Source organism: Suncus etruscus, chromosome 18 (assembly GCF_024139225.1).
Source record: "Suncus etruscus isolate mSunEtr1 chromosome 18, mSunEtr1.pri.cur, whole genome shotgun sequence".
Taxonomy (NCBI): Eukaryota; Metazoa; Chordata; class Mammalia; order Eulipotyphla; family Soricidae; genus Suncus; species Suncus etruscus.
The window spans coordinates 46,033,371-46,058,365 of record NC_064865.1 but is presented as its reverse complement, the minus strand read 5'-3'; the positions used below and the strand labels follow the sequence as shown (position 1 = coordinate 46,058,365).

The 24,995-nt window shown below is 47.1% G+C and overlaps 1 protein-coding gene across 1 annotated transcript in view; it reads right to left on the bottom strand.

The window, feature by feature from the left end:
• Positions 1–4,297: 4,297 nt before the first annotated feature.
• Positions 4,298–24,995, bottom strand: part of GMPR (guanosine monophosphate reductase) — a 45,065-nt gene continuing 24,367 nt past the window's right edge. The window contains exons 5-9 of the mRNA XM_049765271.1: positions 20,214–20,295; positions 16,867–16,973; positions 12,141–12,183; positions 9,600–9,759; positions 4,298–4,559 (exon numbers count right to left, since the gene is read on the bottom strand). Of these exons, the coding sequence (XP_049621228.1) occupies positions 4,379–4,559; positions 9,600–9,759; positions 12,141–12,183; positions 16,867–16,973; positions 20,214–20,295 (573 nt within the window). The 3' untranslated portion in view covers positions 4,298–4,378. The remainder of the gene's footprint in view (positions 4,560–9,599; positions 9,760–12,140; positions 12,184–16,866; positions 16,974–20,213; positions 20,296–24,995) is intronic.

Below are 24,995 nucleotides of genomic sequence, written 5' to 3'. Positions count from 1 at the left end.
CAACTCCCTTTCCTTGAGATGATGATTAATATTTTCAACACTTCCTGTTCCAATAAACCCAAAGATTATAATCCTGAACAAGAAGTGTTTTCACTAGGGATCCTAGCTTCCACTAAAACAGGACTCACGACAAGAACAATAGCAAACATCAAATTGGCAACCTTCTTCCCTCCTCCACACCTCACTGCAAAAGGGGAAGGGTATATAAAAATCTGAATTCCAATGTCAAAGCCTCTTTTGACTTTATTTTCATTTTGCTTTTTTTTTTTTTTTCTGGAATCTTTAGAGGCCAAAATAAATAGTGAAGCAACTTCTCAGCAGAGTTCATTTTCTGTCCACCAATCAATCAAGCAGAAATCTGGGCAGCTCTGGGGCTCTTGCAAAAACCCACCAACAATTCTGCAAATTTCGAATCTCAGCCCCTTCCCTGATTGCTGTCTGAAATTTTCTTTTTTTTCTGGTAGCTGACATTCACCTCGTACGATGGCAGGAGGGAAGAGCAGCTTCGGTTCTTCCGCATCCTCATGACTTGCATACAAAAGGTTCAGCTGTATTAACATTAAGTGCATTTGGCCAATAGGTAGTATCTAGACAATAACAATCTACGAATCTCTGTAACTTTTCTTCTCCGAAAGGACTCGAGTCTTCCACTGCAGATCATTGAAGACTTCACCCAAGTTTCCTTTCCCTGGAGTTGGTGTGTGCAGTTGCTGTTTGGATGGCCCATGAGTCTGTCTTCTTTTCCATGGTCAGTCTGAAGGCCTTTGCTGAAGCTTTGTTTACAGTCAATCCTGGCCAGGTGGCCTTCTAGCCTCTGGAAGCCCAAGGGGACTCCAGCTTGTGACTGTGATCATGCAAGAAAGAGCAAGCTGGGTGTGTAACTTTCCTGTAGTTTCCTTTGCAAACCATCTAGTCTTCAGGCTCTCTGGCCCAGGAGTGGGGTAAAAGCTGAAATCAATGAAGGAACTGGAGGCCCCAAGCATTCAGTTCTGTGAACATTGTCCTTTCGGCCTCTAGGGGGCAGTCTCCTCTCCCTAAGTCCACACTGCTTCCCTCCAATCAACCCCAGTTCCTTCCAGCTAAAGGTGTATTTAACACCACCCTGCCTGATACCTGGTAATGCCCAGAGAGTCTGAAGTAATTTCTGGCCCAAGGAGGAGGTCCTGGCCCCTCCAGAACCACCTCTGAGCTGGCTTCCCAGGATGCTTTTCTATTGGATCATTACCCACCCAACTTCCAATCCAAACTCTCCCACTGGCCAAGGGAAAAGAGACAGTAGGACATTTGCAGGCACTATAGGTCTAGCATGGCCAGTATGGAGAACTAGGGAAGGAAAGATGTTTTGCACCTTATTGAAAAGAAAAAAAAATTGTTAAGTGCATACATAGTTAAGAGCTTTTATTGTGACCGGAGAACTTTTTTCCATATGCGTGCATACTCTCTCTGTAATTCCAGTGTAAAATATTGTACTTGCACTAGCTTTTTTAAAACAAATATTAAAAAAAATGGAAGAATTCATATTCTATTTTCTAATCGTGGTGTGTCTATTTGTAGGATACACTCGAGTCTGTTTATTGAATTTTATGGTCCCTTTCTTTGATGGTGCTTGCAGGTTTTCTAGGTAGAAATTATTTCATTATTATAATAAAACAATGTTTGATTCAAAATTTGAACAAAATTGTTTTAAATAAATTGTCTGTATACCAGTACAAGTTTATTGTTTCAGTATACTCGTACTAATAAAATAACAGTGCCAATTGCAAAAAAAAAAAAAGTGTCCTTGGCGTTGTGTTCTGGGGTGCAAAGACCAGGTTGGCGAAAAAAGGGTTGGGAATGTCTTTCCTTCTCTTCCTGGAATCCCACATGGGGGGCTTCTTAAATTGGAGAAATGCAATAGGGGGGGCTCTCTTCTGCAACACATGAAAACTGGAAGGAACCAGGAGCAAAGCCCCAGTGTGAGGCCCACCTGCACAGTTGAGAAATGCAACTCAGCTAAACCCAAGCACACAGAAACACCTGCAGCTCATTCTCTGGTTAATTTTGAATTAATTTGTGCCCCCAGAGAGCTGAGAAAGCTTATGCCAGTGATGTTCACAGGTCCTCCAGGCTGGTTCGCAGGTGTAGCATTGGCTAACTGCCAGAGCTGTTTGATCCACCCTGGGACCCATAGATATTCACACAAGCTCACAGCCCATCAGTTTAAAAATTAGGGCCCTGGGGCTGGCGCTATAGCACTAGAGGGAGGGCATTTGCCTTGCAAGTGGCCAACCGGGTTCAATCTCTCACATCCCATATGGTCCCCCAAGGAGCGTGCCAGGAGTGATGTCTGAGCGCAGAGCCAGGAGTAACCCCTGAGCACTGCCAGATGTGGCCCAAAGACAAACAAGCAAACAAAGAATTTTAAAAATAAATAAATTAGGTCCCAATAGTTGGTGGTGGGGAAGGACAGAAGGCCTCTTTTCTAATCCTTCCCTTTGAGGAGGGAAAGGGGATTGGTTGAGGGGGAAGCTTGTTATGATCCTGCCTGAAGTAAGATGTTGAGATAAAAGACACCTTTCAACATTTTAGTCCTAACTTTTCTTTGGCTATTTATTTCTCCTATCTCAGCAGGCTGTTTACAAGAGATGACTTTGGACAGTACTTGGCAACTTGGGGGAAGCCTGATGGGTCTTGTGTCTAGTGATGGAAAGTTCCTGACTGATAGAAATTCCAAACCAACAGGGCTTTCCCTATTTGCAGACATCACAGCTTAGCACCGTGCTGAGCTCCAGAAAGCAGCCCACCTGGTGCCTGAGAAAAATCACCTTTCAAGGAGCTCAAACTTTCAGGGCCCCTGGCATCCCTCATCAGCCTACAGGTCAACCTCGTTCCTCTAGGCTCTGGGCTCTGCAGAAGGGAGAGAGCAAGTTGTGATCCTGAGGCTAGGGACATAGCATAGGGGTTAGGGTACATGCTTTGCATGTGTGGGACCATAGTTTGGTCCTAGGTACCATGTGATCCCCCTCTAAATATTTCTAGTGACTTCCCGGTGACCCCTAAACACAGCAAAATGGCACTGGTGGCCCCAGCAGCCCAGGGTACTTGCACTGGACCTTCCAGTTTGGTAGACCAAGGATGACTGGGAGTGGTCCCAGCCCCATTGAGTATCACTAGGGTAGCCCCTCATCTCCACAAGAAGAGAGGTCTAGGGGCTGGAGAGAGAGCACAGTGGTAGGGCGCTTGCCTTGCATGTAGCTAACCTGGGACAGACCCAAGTTCGTTTCTCGACATCCCATATGGTTGGTCCCCTGTGCCTGCCAGGAGGGATTTCTGAGCGCAGAGCTAGGAGTAACCATTGAGTACCACATTGAGTACCACAGGTCCAAAAAAACAAAAACAAAGGAGGGGGCTGAAGACAGTGCAAGTGTGGGGGTCAAGAGCTAAGCAGAGCAGCAGAGTGGGCTGGTAAGGTGGAAATTGGGCCCCAGAGTACATTGCATGCAGGTATGGGGGAGACTCTGAGTTTCAGGGGTCTCCTAGCTCAGTCTCAGAGGCTGACACTTCTCTCAGGGTCACTATCTGGGCCATGGGCCAAGTCAGACTTCTCAGGTCAGATGAATTAGGAACCAATCGAGTGCTGGCAACAGAATGTGATGTTCCAGGCATGGGGGTAGGGGCTCTTTTCACACTCTCCTTTCCCTCCCATTTACACAGAAAGGACCCCAGCCCAGGACCTCTGAAGAGCACTGGAGGTAAGGGCCTGAAATCTTCCCTGTAAGAGACCTTGGGGAAGGGGTGGGGATTGGAGTGTAAGGTCAGAAACTCCAGGGACCAACATTTATCTATTCTAGACTGACCAGTTTCCTTCTGTCATCCTCCCAGTCCGACCCTCCCAGTCCCCCATCACCACTTCATTCCTACAAACGCAAAAGAAGTCTTAAGATAACAGCATTATATTAAAGTGAAACCATCTTCTTTGTAAAAAGCAAGAAAAGGTGCAAATGTTAGTCTTAACAACGAGGTTCCGAGATCCGGGCCACTGGGCTCTGACCGACCTCTAACCCATCATGCCCACTTTGGGGCCCCCTGGAAGGCACTGGATGAGTGGGGGAGCCCCGAAAGCCTCCAGGTAACAGGAGGGGGGAGGAGAGGAGACAGCCACATTCCACTATCCAGAAGGAAGCGATGAAATAACAAGAGGGAGAGGAAAGCAGTGGTATGGTATGATATGTGTGTGTATGCGTGTGCATTTGTGTGTTTGCATATGTGTGAGTTGTGTGCATGCATGTGCCTACATGTTTATGTGTGGTTGTTGTGAGTGTGTGTGTGTGTGTGTGTGTGTGTGTGTAAGAGAGACAGAGGAGTGAGCTTCCAGAGGTTGGCAGGCAGCTTGTCCATGTTAGCTAAAAACAGTGTTGTGTTGCTGAGTCACCCGGATGAACGTGGCCCTCCTGCTGAGCTCTTTGAGTTTGGCGGCCCCCACGTAGGTGCAAGTAGATCTCAATCCCCCGAGAATATCCTGAATTGTGCATTCCACGTCCCCTTTGTAAGGCACTTCCACAGTCTTGCCTTCAGAAGCTCTGAAAGAAAAAGTCAAACAAAAAATAATATTTTCATTAATCTGGGTGGTGTTATTATGCATTTATTTATTTATTTATTTATTTATTTATTTATTTTGGGGTTTTGGTTTTGGTTTTGGTTATTTTGGGGGACCATGTGGGATGCTGGGAGATTGAACCACAATCTGTCCATAGTTAACTCATGCAAGACCAACGCCCTACCACTCTGGCCCCTATGTATTTATTTTTTAATTAATATATTTATTTTAAGCACCATGATTACATAACATGTTTGTGGTTGGGGTTCAGTCATAAAAAAGTACACCCCACCAATGCAACTTTTTTAATTCTTTGTGTTGTTTGTTTGGTTTGGTTTGGTTTGGTTTTGGTTTTTGGGTCACACCCAGCAGTGCTCAGGGGTTACTCCTGGCTCCATGCTCAGAAATTGCTCCTGGCAGGTTCAGGGGACCATATGGGATGCCGGGATTTGAACCAATGACCTTCTGCATGAAAGGCAAACGCCTTACCTCCATGCTATCTCTCCGGCCCCCCTTTTTTAAATCTTGATTTAAGACTCCAGCTAGAGGGTCATAGATATAGAACAGGAGTTAGAGTACATGCTTTGGAGTATAAAAAAGGGGCATTTTTTCCTTGTATGTGGTTGGCCTGGAGGTACTCAGGAGGAAAGTCTGGGGGACCTGGGGGGGGGGGGATCATGCTCTGCATAGATGAACCCCAGGCTTTCTGCAGGAAAGCATGTGTTCAGTCTGCTGAGTCATCTCTCACACCCAAGGGCACTTTGCAAATCATTTAGTGTAGAAGCTCAAGTCTTCTCAACTGTGAAATGAAGATATTTGGGTCCATCTCCCAGGGACAGCTTGAGAGCTAAATGGTTAATGACTGCCCAGGAACTGGCAATGCGTGAATGACTCTGCCTTGATTAAACAGAAGGCCAAAGTGGAACCTTTGTCACAAGACCATAGGGAGGAAGCTGCTAAATCCCTGGGAACAAAGGAAGGAGAAGGGGAAGCCTAGAGACAAAGTCAGGGCCCAGGACAACAGAAACAGGCTGCTGTGGATATAGAACTGAATTCCTTTGGCCCTTCCTTTGTGAGATTGAAATCCAGGTGCAGAACTGAGGTTTGATGCTCTTATGAAATACGGCTTCTAAATGTTGTTGAAATTTGAAAAAGATACTTCTTTCTGCCCCTCAACTTGTGTGTGTGATATAGGCTCTGATCTGGCCTTCCTTTTACCTTCCTGAGAACCTAAACTAATGCTATAGAGAAATAAAATATAACAAACAAACAAAAACAGAAACAAAACACAGAGCAGAGACACAAAAAAAAAAAAAAAAAGTGCAACTGGGCCCGGAGAGATAGCACAGCGGCATTTGCCTTGCAAGCAGCCGATCCAGGACCAAAGGTGGTTGGTTCGAATCCCGGTGTCCCGTGCCTGCCAAGAGCTATTTCTGAGCAGACAGCCAGGAGTAACCCCTGAGCACCGCCGGGTGTGATCCAAAAACAAAACAAACAAACAAAAAAAAATGTGCAACCAACTAAACTGATCTCTAAATGAAAAATGCAACTAGTGCAGTAGGGAAGAGCAGACACCACAGGCATCTGGGTAGGACCCGGGGCCACTGGTGGAACCTAACACTTAGCCCCCAGGGGCAATGCCCTGCACTTACCTTCTCCTATGACAAAGGGCACCTTCATCTCATACCCAGAAGAGGTCAGGAGCATCTCAAGTTTCCAGAATGCTGGCAAAAGCCAGTCCCTTTCTCCTCTTTCCCACCTGATTCAAGATGCAACTGTAAAGGCATGACTACTGAGGGTCCCTCTTTACCCAGATGGAAAAGATGGGGAACTGGAGAGGTGATACTTAGTTTGGTCTGCCTCAGCTGCCACAGATCAGAGCTTACACAGAGCAGAATTCTGACCCCCTCCCTTGCTCTGGCACACCTGCCAGTCTCTGTGAAGTCAGATATTATTATTATTAGTAGTAGTATTATTAGTATTTGTATTAGTATTATTATAAACTTCATCATGCATCTGATCCTATTTCCCCCCACATGCACTTTTGGGTGCAGTATAGATGATAGTGAATGAAGGATTTTGCTTTTGTTTTAGTTTTGGTTTGGTTTGGTTTGGTTTTTGGTTTTTGGGCCACACCCTCTGGTGCTCAGGGGTTACTCTTGGCTATGCACTCAGAAATCACTCCTGGATTGGGGGACCATATGGGATACCAGGGGATTGAACCTCGGTCCGTCCTAGGCTAGCAGGGGCGAGGCAGACACCTTACTGGTGGAGCCACCACTCCCACCTTGGGGAATGAAATATTTTACCACAAAATTATTGCCACCACAATAAACCTTGAACCCTATTTTTAAGTAATAGTGGCACTGGGGCTGGAGGTGGAGGCAGCAGATGCAGAAGGAACTTGGGCCACGTAGGGCAAGAACTCATCAGATACTATTGGGTTCTCTCAATGAACCAACCACTCAGTGCTGAAGATCAAACCCACATCTCCTGCATGCAAAGCCTGAGGACCATTTCACTGAACCATCTCACCAGATTGAGACATTTGTAAATAAGCTCCACTGCACTTTTTTTGTTGTTGCAAAAACAAAACAAAATTACACACACACACACACACACACACACACACGGCCTGAAATTCACAATGACTGTACATTGAAGTACGGTAGGAAATGGCTTCCAGGGAGGAGCTGGGATGTTCATCCGGGTCATGAGATTAAGCTGAATACTCAATTGCAAAATCTGAAGCTTCCTGGATGGTGGCCTCATGAGCCCATGCCCAGAGCACTTCTAAAGGATGCCAGGCCCTGTCTCTGCCCTGCGTGAGTAGATTTACTCTCATGGTGAAAAGGGGCAAATGTTCCGAGGTAACTATGACTTCTAAATTTGTTGAGGGTCACAGAGAGCTCAATGGGTCAAGTACATGTTTTATATGAGGGGGGACCTGTGTTTGATCCCCAGCACCATGTGCTCATGCACCATGGGAATGACCCCTAACCACTGAGCCAGAAGTAGCTCAAGGCTACTTAATTATTAATTAATTATCAGCGAAGTAAACAAGATTAATGTTTTTCAGGTTTTAATTTTTTTTTTTTTGAGGCTACACCTGGCTGTGCACAGATCACTCCTGGTAGTGCTCAGGAGACCATAAGAAATGCAGAGGAAGGGACCGGGAAGGTGGCGCTAGAGGTAAGGTGTCTGCCTTGCAAGCGCTAGCCTAGGACGGACTGTGGTTCGATCCCCCGGCGTCCCATATGGTCCCCCCAAGCCAGGAGCAATTTCTGAGCGCATAGCCAGGAGTAACCCCTGAGCGTCAAACGGGTGTGGCCCAAAACACAAAAACAAAAAAAAAAACAACAACAAAGAAATGCAGAGGATAGAACCTAGGTTGGACTTTTGCAAGACAAGCACCCCACCCAGTGTACTATCTCACTATTTCCCCAAATAATGATTCTGTAAAGATAAGTTGAATACCAGATAGATAGTACCAGATGTGCAAAGTCTTGAATTCAATCCCCAGCATAAAACGTACCCCCAACCCTGGTACCACTGGGTATAGCCCTGGTGGTTCTCCATCACTATTAAGTGTGGCCCCTTTAAGAAAAGCAGAAATGGAAAAGCAGAAGTGAGCATCTCTTCCAAATGGCTCGTTTTGTAGTCTGTGGTGTTGGGAGCATGGGTGCATGAAACCAGATCATTAATAGTACTGTAAATCCTGGTCCTTCAAATAAAAAAAAAGGAACTGCTGGCAGGGTCAGCTGTCAGAGCATGAGACAGGGGAGAGCCCCATCAGAGCTAGTAAAGTGACAACATTGGTAAAGCAGCAATCCACTTTCACTACTTCATAAGCACTGGGAAAAGGCCCACTCTCCCACCTAAGTTCTACAGCCTAAACTCATCCCAGGACAAAAAGGAAGATGACCAGGAAGAGCTGGCACAGGGACATGATAACATGATCCCTGCCAGCCCTCAGGAGTCTAGCTTGTCACCCCTCGACTAAACTGAGCAGGTATGAGTCTCCTCACCTGTGTCCCAGGATTCTGCTTACCTTCTCCTTAACAGGCCTTTAACTCAGGCAATGTAGGTTAGATTAAAATGAGGGTGATTGGGGCTGGAGAGATAGGACAGAGGATTAGCTACGTGCCTTGCTTCTGGCCTACCTGGATTCAATCCCCAGCACCACTCAGTCCTTGCCAGGTCCACTCAGTCCTCACCAGGAGTGATCCCTGAGCACTGAACCAAGAGTAATTCCCAAATAACAAACACACACACACACACACACACACACACACACATACACACACACACAGGAGGGCTAGTACACTGTTTTCTTTCCTATGGTGATTTAATATAAACAGAATAGGTATTTTGGGGTTTTTTTTTGGTTTGGTTTTGGTTCACACCTGGTGGTGCTCAGGAATTACTCCTGGCTCTGCACACAGGGATGACTCTTGGCAGGCGTAGGGGACCATATGGGATGCCAGGGATCAAACTTGGGTTGGCCACATGTAAGATAAATGCCCTCCTCGCTGTATTATTACTTTGGTTCCAAAACATGTTGCCTTTTGAGACCAGTTTCTGACCTAATTATGTAGAAAGTAAGAGATACATTAAGATCTTGGCAACAGGGGCCAGAGCTGTGGCGCAGGGCACAGCGTATCTGCCTTGCATGCGCTAGCCTAAGACGAACTGTGGTTCAATCCTCCAGCGTCCCATATGGTCCCCCAAGTCAGGAGCGATTTTTGAGTGCATAGGCAGAAACCACTGAGTGTCACCGGGTGTGGCTGAAAAACCAAAAAAAAAAAAAAAAAAAAGATCTTGGCAACAAAAGGATTTGGAGGGGGCTGATACAATAGTACAGTGGTTAAGGCACCTGACTCATGTCCCAACAGGAATAATCCCTGAATACAGAGCCAGGAATAACTTGAACACCACTGGTGTAAACTCCCCCACACCACAAACAAGGAAAACCAAGCAACCAAATATAAAAACATAAAGAAAGGTCTGGGTCCTGCCTCACCTGTACTCGGCGACTCCTCCTGCGTGTTTCCTCATGGCCGTGTCGGAGCTCATCCCATAAAAGAGCTTCAGCTTCTGTCCGTTCTTCTCAATCACCTCTCCAGCACATTCCGTGTGGCCCGAAAACATCCCGCCCAGCATGACAAAATCTGCACCGGCTCCTACACCCCAGTAGCAGGGGCAGAGAAAACAGCAGAGAGGAGCTCAGAGAAGGCAGCTTGGAAGAAAATCCCTATGTGCCCCCAATGTGCTGTCTTGCCTTCTGTTGTCATGAAGTCAAAGGCACGATACATTTCACTTTGTGAAAAAAAAACTATGGGACAAGGGCCGGGTAGGTGGCACTGGAGGTAAGGTGTCTGCCTTGCAAGCGCTAGCCAAGGAAGGACCGCGGTTCGATCCCCCGGCGTCCCATATGGTCCCCCAAGCCAGGGGCGATTTCTGAGCACATAGCCAGGAGTAACCCCTGAGCGTCAAACGGGTGTGGCCCAAAAACCAAAAAAAAAAAAAAAAAAAAACTATGGGACAAGAGATAATCAGAACTGAGCCCACTGCTGATTTCTAATCAAACCACTGGACAATCCTTAGTGGCTCTGAATGATGTTGATCTTTCACACAGAGGGGTAAGCAGATGAACAGAGAAGCCGTAGGAACTAGCTAGCCTTAGACATCATGGGTTCCAACCTCAGATGCAGTTGGACAATGATCAATCTATGAGGCCCCCAACAGACATCTGGTCTACCCTAAGCTTTCTCACACCTGTCTTGAGTGACTGTCAAATTGCTTCAAGACAGATCCCAACTCCCCTAGTAGATGCTTGATGTGAGCAGACATCACCCAAATCCTTTCTATGTACATATCATGCAAAACTTGACCTGCTGAGCTCTGTCACTGGTGAATCCCAAACCTCCAGAATGTCTAATCGTCCATGTTAAACAGCAAATAGCACAACCTGTCCCAGAAAAGCACAAACAAGACTGAAGTGTTAAAGTTGTCTTTGGATATGATGTGGGAATGTTGTGACTAGGGCTGGCTGGCTGAGTGTAAGGTCCCCAGAGCTTGTCACAGTACATGCATGACCCAGGATAGAATAGCATGACCAACATTGGGAGAGAAAAAGGGGTATGTGGATGAAAAAGAAATAGTTACCAGGAACTAGGAAGGAACTAGAACTAATTTCTTCCAAGTTCTACAGAAGGTTTTCATTCAGAATATGAATATTCCCAAGAACAGAGAGGAGGAAGTAATCTGGGTGGAGAGGGGAGTCTGTCCAAGCCCTGTAAAGGAGTAAGACTACAGGAATCTCTGAACCCTTCATTTGGATATGAACAATATCCTTCCATTGGGGCTTCTTGGTGGGGAAAAGGGGGCGGGGGGCTCCCACCGATGTTCAACTCCAGCACATACGTCTTTTGATTCCCTTCTCAGGTCTAGAATCGCAGAGATGGAGGGAGAATCCCAGGTTCAGAGCCCTTACACTGTCTCCCCCAAACAACAATAAAGGTCCTGCTGGCCCCTTACGGTGCCTGTTAGCATGCTAGATGCCCTAAATTCCTGTACTCACTCCTCTAGAGACACCGATCCTGTCTCTGATCCCTCAATTATTATTATATATCCAAGTCAGGCAGACAGAGCCCAACGTTTCTGTTTGAGAGCCAAGAGGTCTATGAACCTGGGAAAGGCAAAAGGGTCGTTCAAGTTCATAAAAATCTCCAGGTTACTACCACACCCAGCTGCTGGGATGTTCCCTTTGCTTTCCTCCCCCGTTGTCTATCCAAGGGGAAAGAATGCCCTCTGAAGTGCCATGCTGAAGATAGTCGAGGGTGAGTGCTGAAGGGCAGGTATCACATGGTAGCACCCCTGGTATGAGTTAGGGGAGGATACTGCACCCCTTGGAGGCGTCATCAAAACAAACCAAAACCAGATGAAAACAGCTGTAGGATGACAGCAGACTAGCACCTGGCACTGAAAAAGCAGGAGGAAGCCATGGAGTCTCCTCCCAGGTTGGCACACTATCTGGTCCCATGAGAGGTGCCAGTCACATGCTGCCAGCTCAGACTTCTGAACACTTTTTATAAGGATTAGTGGTAGTGGGCATTGCCACCCTTGCAAGTGGCTTCGGAAAATCCAGGACCATCTACAGCCAGCCAACCAGCCTACAGGCTCCTGCTGGCCACTGCTGCCCCCTAGTGGGGTACAGGCTGCTGTAACTACAGGTCCTCCTCTACACCCCCAGATCAGCTCTTCTCCCAAATCCCCAAGTCCCACCTCTTCCCCCATATCCCCCAGCCCCATTTTGAACTTCCTGCACTTCACACTCAGTACTGCCTTCTACCTCACGCTGAAGACTCTGGGCCAGAAATTCACTCATCCTGGATGAATTCCTCTGTCCCTAGCCTGCTCTGCACCAAACATAAACCCTAAGGAGAAACCAGGAGCCCTGGCCAAGTGGGCTGCAAGGAAGAGTGAGAAAACTCCATAGTCGGTTGGTCCAGAAACTTCTCCCCATTCTCCTGCAATCCTGCCAACCCTGTGTGGCCCTTACCAAAGGCTTTGGCGACATCTCCTGGGCATGTGCAGCCTCCGTCCTGCAGCAAAAAGAAAAGAGAGAGGAGTCAGCCCTGCCTTGTGGAATTTGGTGCATAAGGAATAGATCCCTGTCTTGTCTTGTCCTGTCCTTTCCTGCTCCTAACCAAGAACAGAGAACTCAGCCATCCCCACTGACTGCTTCCTGCCACTTCCCTGGGAATGGCACCTTCCATTGTTTCTTTACTTCAGCACCTCATATCAGAAAGGAGGTGACCAAGGGGCGACCTGGCCTGCCAACCTTCCTTCGTGGTTGTCCCATCCTGCCTGGTGTCTGGTGAGGCTCATGCAGTGAGAGCAGAATTCCAAGCCTAGAAAAAGAACAGGGGCCAGCAGCTTAAGGATTCCAGGCACACGGGTCTCTGCTGGCCTTCAGGGAAGTGACTGCCTGGAAACCCCACTTGTGCTGCTAACTGTCTGACTCATTTTCCAGTGCAGCTTTGTGCGGAGTGTGTGCGGAGCCTGAAAAACTGTTTAAACACCTGCCGTGCCGTCTAATGTTTTGAGAATGCAGAGACCACACTACCTCATGACAAACACAAGAAATGCTCTTGGGGACTGAGGGCTAAGATAATAGAATGAGACAAAAGGCAGAATATGTAGAAAACAGGACACCGGGCCTGGAGAGATAGCACAGCGGCGTTTGCCTTGCAAGCAGCCGATCCAGGACCTAAGGTGGTTGGTTCGAATCCCGGTGTCCCATATGGTCCCCCGTGCCTGCCAGGAGCTATTTCTGAATAGACAGCCAGGAGTAACCCCTGAGCACCGCCAGGTGTGACCCAAAAACCAAAAAAAAAAAAAGGAAAACGAAAAAAAAAAAAGAAAGAAAGAAAAAAAAAAAAACACAGGATACCAGGGGCTCGAGAGATAGCACAGCAGTAGGGCGTCTTGCCTTGCATGCAGCTGACCCAGAATGGACGGTGGTTGGAATCCTGGCACCCCATATGGTCCCATGAACCTGCCAGGAGCGATTTCTGAGCATAGAGCCAGGAGTAACCCCTGAGTGCTGCCGGGTGTGACCCCAAAACCGAAAAAAAAAAACAAAGAAAGAAAGAAAGAAAGAAAGAAAGAAAGAAAGAAAGAAAGAAAGAAAGAAAGAAAGAAAGAAAGAAAGAAAGAGAGAGAGAGAGAGAGAGAGAGAGAGAGGGAAGGAAGGAAGGAAGGAAGGAAGGAAGGAAGGAAGGAAGGAAGGAAGGAAGGAAGGAAGGAAGGAAGGAAGGAAGGAAGGAAGGAAGGAAGGAAGGAAGGGAAGGAAGGAAGGAAGGAAGGAAGGAAGGAAGGAAGGAAGGAAGGAAGGAAGAAAGGAAGAAGAAGAAAGAAAGAAAGAAAGAAAGAAAGAAAGAAAGAAAGAAAGAAAGAAAGAAAGAAAGAAAGAAAGAAAGAAAGAAAGAAAGAAAGAAAGAAAGAAAGAAAGAAAGAAAGAAAAAGAGGATCCCCACACCCCAGAAAACTGGAGTTCACTTAGAAAGCCACTAAAGCAAAGTTTCTTGTTTTGTTTGTCCTCAAGAAATAATCCCTTTAGACAAGCCCATAACAAAAACTGTATTTTATCCCAATACATTGAGAGCCTCTGATCATAGGCTTTGACTTGAGTTAGACGAGATAATTAGACACACAAATCAAGAATTGTGAATCTGCCAGTAGCAATTATATATTGTATGTACGTTATGTAAGTTATGAACAATGAATATTGTACTTGAAGGACAGCCGGGCTCTCAGTCCATGGGGCTACTGGCTTCCTACTCCACAATTTTCCTTTCCTTAGTTCCATAATTTCCTCTTTCTTTCTTGCCTCAATTTTTTAGTTCTTTGAGGTGCGCCTGCTTCAGCCCTGAGCTGGTCCCTGGGGCAACCCTGAGTATCTGGGCTGTAGTGGTCATCAGAACCTGGCTGAGGTCTCTGCAGGGCATAGTCACCCCCAGGTAATGGCAGACTCTCCTGGCCTCAATAGCAGGGACCATGCTCAGTCTCCATGTAAGATTCGGTGAATCAAGAGTAGCACATAATATGGGGCTGGCGAGGTGGCACTAGAGGTAAGATGTCTGCCTTGCAAGCGCTAGCTAAGGAAGGACCGCGGTTTGATGCCCCGGCGTCCCATATGGTCCCCCCAAGCCAGGGGCAATTTCTGAGTGCTTAGCCAGGAGTAACCCCTGAGCATCAAATGGGTGTGGTCCGAAACCTCACCCCCCCAAAAAAAGAGTAGCACATAATAGATGCTGAGTTAATGTACAGTGATGGAAAGGCTGGGTGGATGGAAGGAAAGGCGCATGAGAAATCCAGGCTGGGCTCAAAATGAGGCCTGGGTCCTCTGCTGGTCACCAGGCCCTGTGAAACTTTAGGGTGGGCAGCAGTCTTAGGAGGCTGCTCTGACTCAAGCAAGTTTGAGTGAGCTAATGTGCATAGCAAAATTTATTTCTGCTCTGCCTTGTTTAGGAGCCTTACCAGCTCTGATGAGCAGATCTTCCTGGCTCTGAACTTGGGGCACCCCTGGCAGTGCTCAGGACTCTATCGAGTGTTGGGAGGTGAACCCCCTCTACCTACAAAATGTGCTCAGCCAATGAGCTATCTCTCTGGTCCCCATGTAGGAATTTTTAGAGACCAGACCTCAAGTTGCCAGACAGTTAACTTAAAGGGACAGGCAAGTTACCTGGAATGAGTGATGCCCTCAGAATCACATTCCTCTACCCAAGCACCAACAGGTGTAACCCAAAAAGCACCCAGTAGAAATATATTGCTGGGTCCAGCACTAGAAGATCTGGCCTACACAGCCATCAGAGTATCACTGGGAACAGTCCCCGGACCTCGTGAGTACTGTGTCAGGGCTTGACTTCCACCAGGGACAGGGGAAAAATGAATTAAGTCTCAGCAGTCTCAAATGCCCGGTCAAAACCAACCAGTCAGCATCCCACAAGGCAGTACTGCGTGGGTTCTGCTAGCTTATTTTTAGTTTATTTCTTTAAATCACCTATCAATTACTCCATGGGAGTGCCTGCCTTAGCTTGGACAAGTGATAAAGTGACAATTCAATACAATCAACACATCAGCTTGATAATAGAGACATTAAAAATGTGTCACTCAGGGCCTGGAGAGATAGCACAGCGGTGTTTGCCTTGCAAGCAGCTGATCCAGGACCAAAGGTGGTTGGTTCGAATCCCGGTGTCCCATATGGTCCTCTGTGCCTGCCAGGAGCTATTTCTGAGCAAACAGCCAGGAGTAACCCCTGAGCACCACTGGGTGTGACCCCCCCAAAAAAAATGTGTCACTCTGGGACCGGAGAGATAGCATGGAGGTAAGGCATTTGCCTTTCATGCAGAAGGACGGTGGTTCGAATCCCGGCATCCCATATGGTCCCCTGTGCCTGCCAGGGACAATTTCTGAGCATAGAGCCAAAAGTAACCCCTGAGCGCTGCTGGGTGTGACCCAAAAACCAAAGAAAGGGGCCGGGCGGTGGCACTAAAGGTAAGGTGCCTGCCTTGCCTGCGCTATCGTTGGACGGACCGCGGTTCAATCCCCCGGTGTCCCATATGGTCCCCCAAGCCAGGAGCAACTTCTGAGCACATAGCCAGGAGTAACCCCTGAGCGTTACCGGGTGTGGCCCAAAAACCAAAAAAAAAAAAAACCCAAAGAAAAAAAAAGTGTCACTCTAAGAGTTGGAGAGATACAGCAGGTAAGGCACTTATCCCTTATCACTTGGTCACACTGGACCTGGGTTTGAGCTCCAGCATCCCATATGTTCCCCCTACCACTGCCAGGAGAAATTCCTGAGTGCAGAGCCAGAACTAAGCCCTGAGCATCACCAAGTATGACCCCTCCCCCAAATAACGAAATAAAACTGTCACTCCTTTGGAATAAATTGGTCCATGATATATATATATATATATAACATATACATATACATATATAACACGAATATGTTCCCAAGTAAGAGGACACTCTGGTCTGCCTGAGTTTAATCAGTGCTGTCGAGCATAGTCTGAGCATCTTTCCTAGATGGGACAGAGCGACTGACACACACCCTTGGGTTGGGACTGTATCTGTCAGCTCAACAGCTTCTCAGCCTACTCAAGTGGGCCTTGTGTCTCCACCATGTCTCTGAGCCTGCCTGTCATGGGATACCCGCCAGCAGCCGTGCCTACCAGGCAGATGTAGTGGCTGAGACAAGACTACCCTGGAGAAGATAGGTCCTCACATACTGAACTATGCTTATACCCAGATAGCAATGTCCAACAGAGCCCAGGGGGAAGTTGGGCCCCAGGTTCCATGAGCCCAGGAGAGAGACAGAGAGAGAGAAAGAGAAGAGATAAGAAAAAAAAAGGAAAGAGAGGAGAGAGAAGAAATAGAAGAAAGAGATGAGAGAGAGGAGAAAGGAGAGAGAAGAGAGACAGAGAAAAAGGGAAAGAGAGAGAACAGCCTCTCACCCACTATCTCAACCCTGCTCTCATTGTGGTCCAGTTTAAGGTCTCCAGAACAAGATGAGAAGTTTCTCCAGGTAGGGGACCCAGTGAAGGGCATCCAGTTATAGAAGCTGAGGGGCCTTTCCTCTTCTCCAACTCCTGTACAACTGTCCTGGCACTCCTTGGCCCTGCCAGGACTCTATCAGGGCAATGATATGAGCAGGGTCTTCCCACAAGATGAGCAGGGTCTTCCGGTAACACCCCGTTCCCCAGTCATGCTCAGAGACTCACGGAGATGATGTGGCCCTTCAGCCCGTGGGCAGAGTCCGCACACTCGATCACGGCGCTCAGCTGTGGGTAGCCCACCCCGGTCTTGGTGCGGGTGGTACACACGGAACCTGGAGACCCAGAAGCAAGAGAGATGGTCATGATGGATGGTGAGTGGCTCCAGTGAGTGGCTCCCCTTTTAGGGAGGCCCAAAATAAAACTAGCAGTGGGAGGAGAAGGGAACTTGAACTTTTCTCTTTTTTCCTTCTTGCTCTTTTTTGGGGGTCACTCCCAGCAGCATTCAGGGATCATTCCTAGAGTGGGGATTTAGGGGATTGAACCTGGGTTGGCCATATGCAAGGCAACTGCCCAGCCTGCCATGCTATGATTCCAGCTCCCTTTAACTTTTCTCGATGCATCTCTCTGGGCCTTACGGCCTCACTCTGCAGTGGGGTCGCTCACATCAGGGCAAGGTAGAGAAGAGCAAAGGAGGGGGCCGGAGAGATAGCATGGAGGTAAGGCGTTTGCCTTTCATGCAGGAGGTCATCGGTTCAAATCCCGGCGCCCCATATGGTCCCCTGTGCCTGCCAGGAGCAATTTCTGAGCCTGAAGCCAGAAATAACCCCTGAGCACTGCCGGGTGTGACCCAAAAACCACAAAAAAAAAAAAAAAGAGAGAAGAGCAAAGGATGCATGAGGAGAGGAAGACCAGGACCCAGAAATGAGGTCACTGCCTTGTTTTCCCACTCCCATTCCTGCTCACTTTGCCCCACAGCACCCAGGCCTCTCACACCCATCACAGTCTCCATGACCCCAATCCTTCCACACCTCCATCATGCTCAGTCTCTGGGCTCACCTCCATTTGTGACCCAGACCAGCCACCCCTTGACCTTTATTTTCCGAGGTCACTATACCTTGGTAGACCCTCTGCAGAGGGGTCACAATCACAGGTATCAGTACCACCAGCCTCTGAGCAAGAGAGCCCCTCTCCCTACTCACCAGGACCCCCCCAGAATAATCCCCCAACTTCCGGTCTAGAAACTTCCTCCACCTCCTCTTCTCTCCAGACACTACAATCCTCTGTAGTGCCAGAACTATGACCTTATGAGGGTTTCCTAATGCCTAAGCACTCTGTGTTGTACCCAAAATCCTTTTCTCATCTTCCAGTCCCCCTGGAACATGCCTGTGCCTAGAGAAGCTGTTTGTCAGGGTTCTGATTTCAAAGAGAGGCAGCCCAGGGATGACTGGGGTTAGCAGGAAGATCTGCTTTCCCCACCAGGTGCTGAGATCCCTGGACATTCACTGCTGTAGCCGGGCTGAGCACAGAGCTCTGAGCATTACCGTAGTGGGCTCTATAAATAGTCCTGGGGAGAAAGAATGAACTCTACGGGGCCGGAGAGATAGCATGGAGTTAAGGCGTTTGCCTTTCATGCAGAAGGTTGATGGTTCGAATCTTGGCATCCCACATGGTCCCCTGAGCCTGCCAGGAGCGATTTCTGAGCATAGAGCCAGAAGTAACCCCTGAGCGCTGCCGGGTGTGACCCCCAAAAAACAAAACAAAACAAAACAAAAAAAAAGAATGATCTCCACAATGAATGAGTCACTTCTGGCTCTGGAATGCCAGTCTGAACCCTCTTTTAACTGCTCCCGGAGGTCTGAGTGACAAACAAGGAGAAAGGGGAAGTTCCTCCCAAAGGTCTGTGTCAAAACTAGAAGCTGGGAAACTCTTGGGACCCTCCAGGAACTGTCCCTTCACAGGCTCGCTGTCCCTTGCAGGCTGGTGACCATGCCAACACCACATCTCCTGCCTCATGGTGTGCCAAACCACTTGTTGGCTGGCTGTCCTGCATAGGGGCTGGCTTTTGTGTAGGCAATATTTATCTTTTTCAACCTTTGTCAATGTTTTATATGTCGGATCTGATCTGAAAAGGACTCTATTCTTCTTCCCTTCTAGCAATTATCATGTCTGGTGAATGATGGACGTGCAAGGGAAAAAATTTCAAAATGTGGCGGTGAAGAGAATTCTAAAGGTGTAGAAGTGGGTCAGAGAGCTTGCTTGGGTGAATGAGCAGATGCTTGGCACATGCAAGGCCTTGAGCACTGCATGTTCCCACCCTTTGTGTGGCTGAGAGTGGCCCAGTGGCCTCTGAAAATCCCTGAGTGTAAGCACTGAAGCATCAGAGGAGCTTTCTGGAGTTCAGGATCCCTGGGACTGGCTTTAGGCCCTTGAGGATGGCTAGAAAGGCCCTTATGTGGGGAGAAAAAAATGTTTTTGTTTTGGGGCCACACCCCATAGTGCTCAGGAGTTACTCCTTACTCTATGCTCAGAAATCACACCTGCCAGGCTCAGGGGACCATATGGGATGCTGGGGATCAAACCCAATACGTATGGCTCCGCTGCATGTAAGGCAAATGCCCTACTGTGGTGCTATCATTCCAATCCCTGAAAAAAAGACTTAAAGTAAAATAATCTATTTGTGGAAGCTTAAGTTCATGGTGAAATACCCCAGAGAAAATGGCACCAACCAATGTCGAGACAAAAGGACTCTGCAGGGCTCCTTCACGCATGCTCCCAATAGGATCTTGAGAATAAGAGAAATAATTTTGACCTGGATCATTGAGGAACCAACAAGAGACCAAAGAAAGACCTGCCTCTGGATGCTTGGAAGATCAAAATCAAAATCTGCAGCAGTATGCATGGGACTAAGATAAGCATCACCTGAGGGTCTGTATCAGGTAACACTTTCAAAGGTGCCAAGCATCTAGGCCAGGGTTCAAATTCAAGTGGGATCCCTTGGCTGCATAGTGGGTTGTCTGTGTCAAACATTCTGGCCATTCAAAGCTAAATCACTGTACTCACATAGTTTTCTTCTCTCACCACCTTTCTCTTCAAAGTATGCAGGATTAGCAATAAAATCCACATTCTTTCTTCCCCATTAATATCTGGATAAAGGGGATTGGTGAAATAGCACAGTGATAGGGCATTTGCCTTGCATGCAGCCAATCCAGGACAAACTTGGGTTAGATTCCTGCCATCCCATATCGTCTCCCGTGCTTGCCAGGAGTGATTTCTGATTGAAAAGCCAGGTAGTAACCCCTGAGAGCTGACGGGTGTGACCCAAAAGCAAAAAAAAATAAAATCTGGATGAAAGAACTCAGCCTGGCACCACATTCAAGTGCTCAGATCTTTTTGGGGGCCATCAGAAAGCAGCTCAAGGGCACTAGCAACCAGAGTTCCTGTCCGAGCACAAGGACATGCTCAGAAGAAAGTGCTCACACTAGTGGTTGTTTTCTGCATTCAACAGCCCCTCAAGTCGTCTCTAGCCACTTCCCTCCCCTTTCATGCTCTACGGTGTCTCCCCCAGCTTTTACCTGGACCCACTCCCACTTTGATGATGTCTGCTCCGGACAGAATCAGCTCCTCCACCATCTCCCCTGTGACCACGTTCCCGGCCTGAGAAGGGAAAAACATGACACAGGGTCAAAGTCATCATGGCTGGGAGGCAATACACCAAAGGGATAAGAATTAAAAGTGAGGGGGCCGGAGAGATAGCATGGAGGTAAGGCATTTGCCTTTCATGCAGAAGAACGGTGGTTCGAATCCCGGCATCCCACATGGTCCTCTGAGCCTGCCAGGAGAGATTTGTGAGCGTAGAGCCAGAAGGAAGTAACCCCTGAGCTGCCTGAAAAGGACTCTGTTCACACCCTGAGCACTGCCGGGTGTGGCCCAAAAACCAAAAAAAAAAAAAAAAGAAAAAGAAAAAAAAAAGTGGGGACAAGACAGAGCACCCCAACACTTAAAGCTTAACTCAATGCTTAGAATTTGTTTTAGGGGCCCGGAGAGATAGCACAGCGGCGTTTGCCTTGCAAGCAGCCGATCCAGGACCAAAGGTGGTTGGTTCGAATCCCAGTGTCCCACATGGTCCCCCGTGCCTGCCAGGAGCTATTTCTGAGCAGATAGCCAGGAGTAACCCCTGAGCATAGCCAGGTGTGGCCCAAAAACCAAAAAAAGAAAAAGAAAAAAAGAATTTGTTTTAAACATTTTGTTGTTGTTGTTTTTTGGGCCACACCTAGTGATGCTCAGGGATTACTCCTGGCTATGTGCTCAGAAATTGCTCCTGGCTTGGAGGACCATATAGGATGCCGGGGATCGAACCCAGGTTCATCCTGGGTCAACCTCATGCAAGAAAAACACCCTACCACTGTGCTATCACTACAGACTCCATTATAAGCATTTTTAAGCCTGTAATAGGAGGACGGCTTGTCTGTCTGATTTTTGACTCCTGAGGTTACAACAGGTCAGAAAAACAAAGGCTGAATGTTATGATCCAAGAGCTGGCAAGAAACCTGAGACGGTTCTAGGTCTGGGCTTTTTGACCACTGCTGTGATGAGCCGAAGAAAATCTTCCACAGACTCCAAGTCCAGAGACAAATACAAAGTAGAGAACACATGACCACTGTCCTGAGGGTAGTCTGACCACAGGGCCTGTTTTTGTTCAGACACAGAGCAGTAGAGCCCTATGGAGCAGGAGCACTCTGAGCATCTGTGTCAGAACATGAAGCTAAGAAAAAACAAATAGGGGTCGAAGTGATAGCACAGTGGTAGAGCATTTGCCTTGCATGCGGACAACCCAGGACAGACCTGGGTTCCATCCCTGGCATCCCATATGGTCCCCTGAGCTTGCCAGGAGCAATTTCTGTGTGCAGAGCCAAAAATAACCATGGTGAGGCCCAAAATTAAAAAAAGAAAATAAATAAATAAAATTAAAGAAAATAAACCCAGAAGTGGCGGCCTTTAAGACCTGAAAGCCGCATCTGGTTTGGAAATCTCACACAAGTGCTTTCTCTGCAGGAGCCTGGGAGCAGCAAAATGCCCTTTTTATTACAACTCAGAGCCCTGTGGATTTTTCAGCTGGTACATAGGAGATTTGGCAAGGTGCCTGGCTGAATGTTCTAATCCTGGGAGACCATCTCCAATTACCCCTCTCTCTTTCTGAATTGAAGTGCCACGGTTTTTTTCACTGCATTGATTCACAGGAGGACTTTTTTCTTTGAGAAAAAAGGCAAGAGTAACTTTTGTTTTGTATAGAAGTCTCCTGAAAAGGAGCAATTGTTTTAAACTGAATAGTCAAGGGCCGATGCATTAGGCTCCATGACAGCACACATACCTTGCATGTTTGAGATCGTGAGTTTGACATACACACACACTCAAGACTACTAACATAAACAAACCAATGGCACTTGAGAATAGAAAATAATAGATGGTCTCAATATGGTCTCAAGAGGACAGAGACTGATGAGAATTTAATGTATGTTAAAGGCAACATTATATACCAGTGAGAACAATAATTTCAGGACCCCTAGGAAAAAGGAATTTCTTGGTCTTTCAAGATATAAATGGTAAATTATACTAGCCATTACAATAAATGTTGTGAGGACTAAAGACTTAACTAAAAATGGTATCTTCCCAAATTCATTTTTTAAAATTCCTTACATTTTTATGGTAAATATAAAAGTAAATAACTGAAAGAAAAGATCAGCTCCATTAAAAAATGTGTATATGTAAACACAAATATCCATATCAATAAAATTTAAAAAAGCAAATATCTTTTTTTTTTTTTTTTGGTTTTTGGGTCACACCCGGCTGAGCTCAGGGGTTACTCCTGGCTATCTGCTCAGAAATAGCCCCTGGCAGGCACGGGGGACCATATGGGACAGCGGGATTCAAACCAACCACCTTTGGTCCTGGATCGGCTGCTTACAAGGCAAATGCCACTGTGCTATCTCTCTGGGTCCTAAGGGGATAGATTTTTTTTTTTTTTTTTGGGTTTTTGGGCCACACCCAGAGTTGCTCAGGGGTTACTCCTGGCTGTCTGCTCAGAAATAGCTCCTGGCAGGTACAGGGGACCATATGGGACACCTGGATTCGAACCAACCACCTTTGGTCCTGGATAGGCTGCTTGCAAGGCAAATGCCGCTGTACTATCTCTCCAGGCCCAAAAGCAAATATCTTGGTTGAGAAAAATATGCGCAATCATTGCGAGGCTACTAACAGGATTATGAAAGCACTTTCTAGTCCACAAGAAAAATGTCAGCATCACAGAAACAACTGCCAAAGGGCATGAACACGCTAATAAAGGAAATAAAAGTGGCCAATAAAAACAGGAAGTGTGTGCAAGTAGCCACACTAATAATAAAAATTTCAATTAGGATACCAGTGAGCTAAGACTCTTTGCTTAACATATAAGGATTATGAACACTAAATGCTAAAAAGAAAAGAGGACTCTTTCTCTGTCAGTGGGAAGTCTGTTTTTGTGCCAGTTTTCTAGAAAGCAATTACTCCATATAGTGAAAATAGAAATTTAATCGCTGCAACCCATGATCCAGAAAAAAATAACTTCCCAAATTTGCTCCCAAATAAATTATTCTAGGTGAGGTTAAAGAATTTGACAACATGGGTGCTTTTATTTTTTTTTTCTTCCTTTTTTTTTTAGAGAGAAGAGGAGAGAGGGGAGAGAGGAGAGAAGTGAGGGAAGAGGGGAGAGGATGGGAGAGGGGAAAGGAGGGAGGAGAGGAGAGGGGAGAGAGGAGAGAGGGGAGAGAGGAAAGAAGAGAGGGGAGAGGGGAGAGGAGTGAGGGAAGAGGGGAGAGGATGGGAGAGGGGAAAGGAGGGAGGAGAGGAGAGGGGAGAGAGAAGAGGAGAGAGGGGAGAGAGAAGAGGAGAGAGGGGAGAGAGGAGAGGAGAGAGGGGAGAGAGAAGAAGAGAGAGGGATGGGTGCTTTTAGGTATAAGAAAGCTAAACTTCTAGAATGTTCCCCACATGGGAACGATACTGCCTTCTACTGTCCATCTATGCACGGTTTTTAATACTGGTTTAAAGAGAGAGGACAACACTCAGGTATCTTCTTTCTAAACAATAATAAGGATCAACAAAGAGGGAACTCTCACAGTTTTGTTTAAAAATAAAAACAAAACAGGGAGCCGGAGAGATAACACAGTGGTAGGGCATTAGCCTTGCATGCAACCAATCCAGGACAGATGGTGGTTTGAATCCCAGCATCCCATATGGTCCCCTGAGCCTGCAGGGAATGATTTCTGAGCGCAGAGCCAGGAGTAATCCCTGATCACTGCTGGGTGTGACCCCAAAATAAAAACAAATCAAGCACTTATGTAAGAAAACATAAACGTGAACTGTGTCTACCTGACGGTTATGAAACTTTCACTAGTTTATTCTCTTTATTTTCTGGGCCATACCGAGGGAGGCTTCATACTGAGGGAGACCTCTGGAGATGTTCAGAAGGCCATAAGCAGTGCTGGGATCCATTAGGGCTGTTTGTACTACAAGCAAGCACCTTCCCCCTAGTCCTATCTCTCCAGCCCTTCACTGGTTCTCTCCTTGATGACCACCAAGATTTTACAGTTAACACTGCTTAATTTTTATAATTAACTGTGATGAAAGGTGAGGCCCCAAATGAAAACTGCATCCAACCAAGAATGTGGCAGGAAGAGCTCTTTTCCTTCACTCCTGGCTGATTTTCACCCAAAATTAGAATTGATCATAGACTTTAACAATAAGTGACAAACAAGAGCTGAAAAGCAGTGATTCCCCACACTTCAGCCTTCTTCAATCACCCTCTGCTCTGCAGGGAAAGGTTGAAACCTGCGAACTGGGGCCGGCGAGGTGGGGTTAGAGGTAAGTGTCTGCCTTGCAAGCTCTAGCCAAGGAAGGACTGCGGTTCGATCCCCTGGTGTCCCATATGGTCCCCCCAAGCCAGGGGCAATTTCTGAGTGCTTAGCCAGGTGTAACCCCTGAGCATCAAACGGGTGTGGCCTGAAAAAAACAAAAAACAAGCAAACAAACAAACAAAAAGAAACCTGTAGTCTGGCCCTTCATATGAGCTGCCATCATCGGTCCACATGCAGCATAGAATCTGGTCACAGGTAGAAGAAAGTTGGAGAACACTGCCCTGCCCTACAGAGTTTTCCTTCATTCCTCTTTTTGTGGAGTAGGCAGGATCATTGGAGGGGGACATACCCAGTGGTGCCCAGAACATACTCCTGGCTCTGTGCTACAGGATGACTTCTGGTGGAGCTCAGGCTACCATATGCAATCCGGAGGCTCAAATCCAGGCTGACTACAGGCAATGCAAGCAC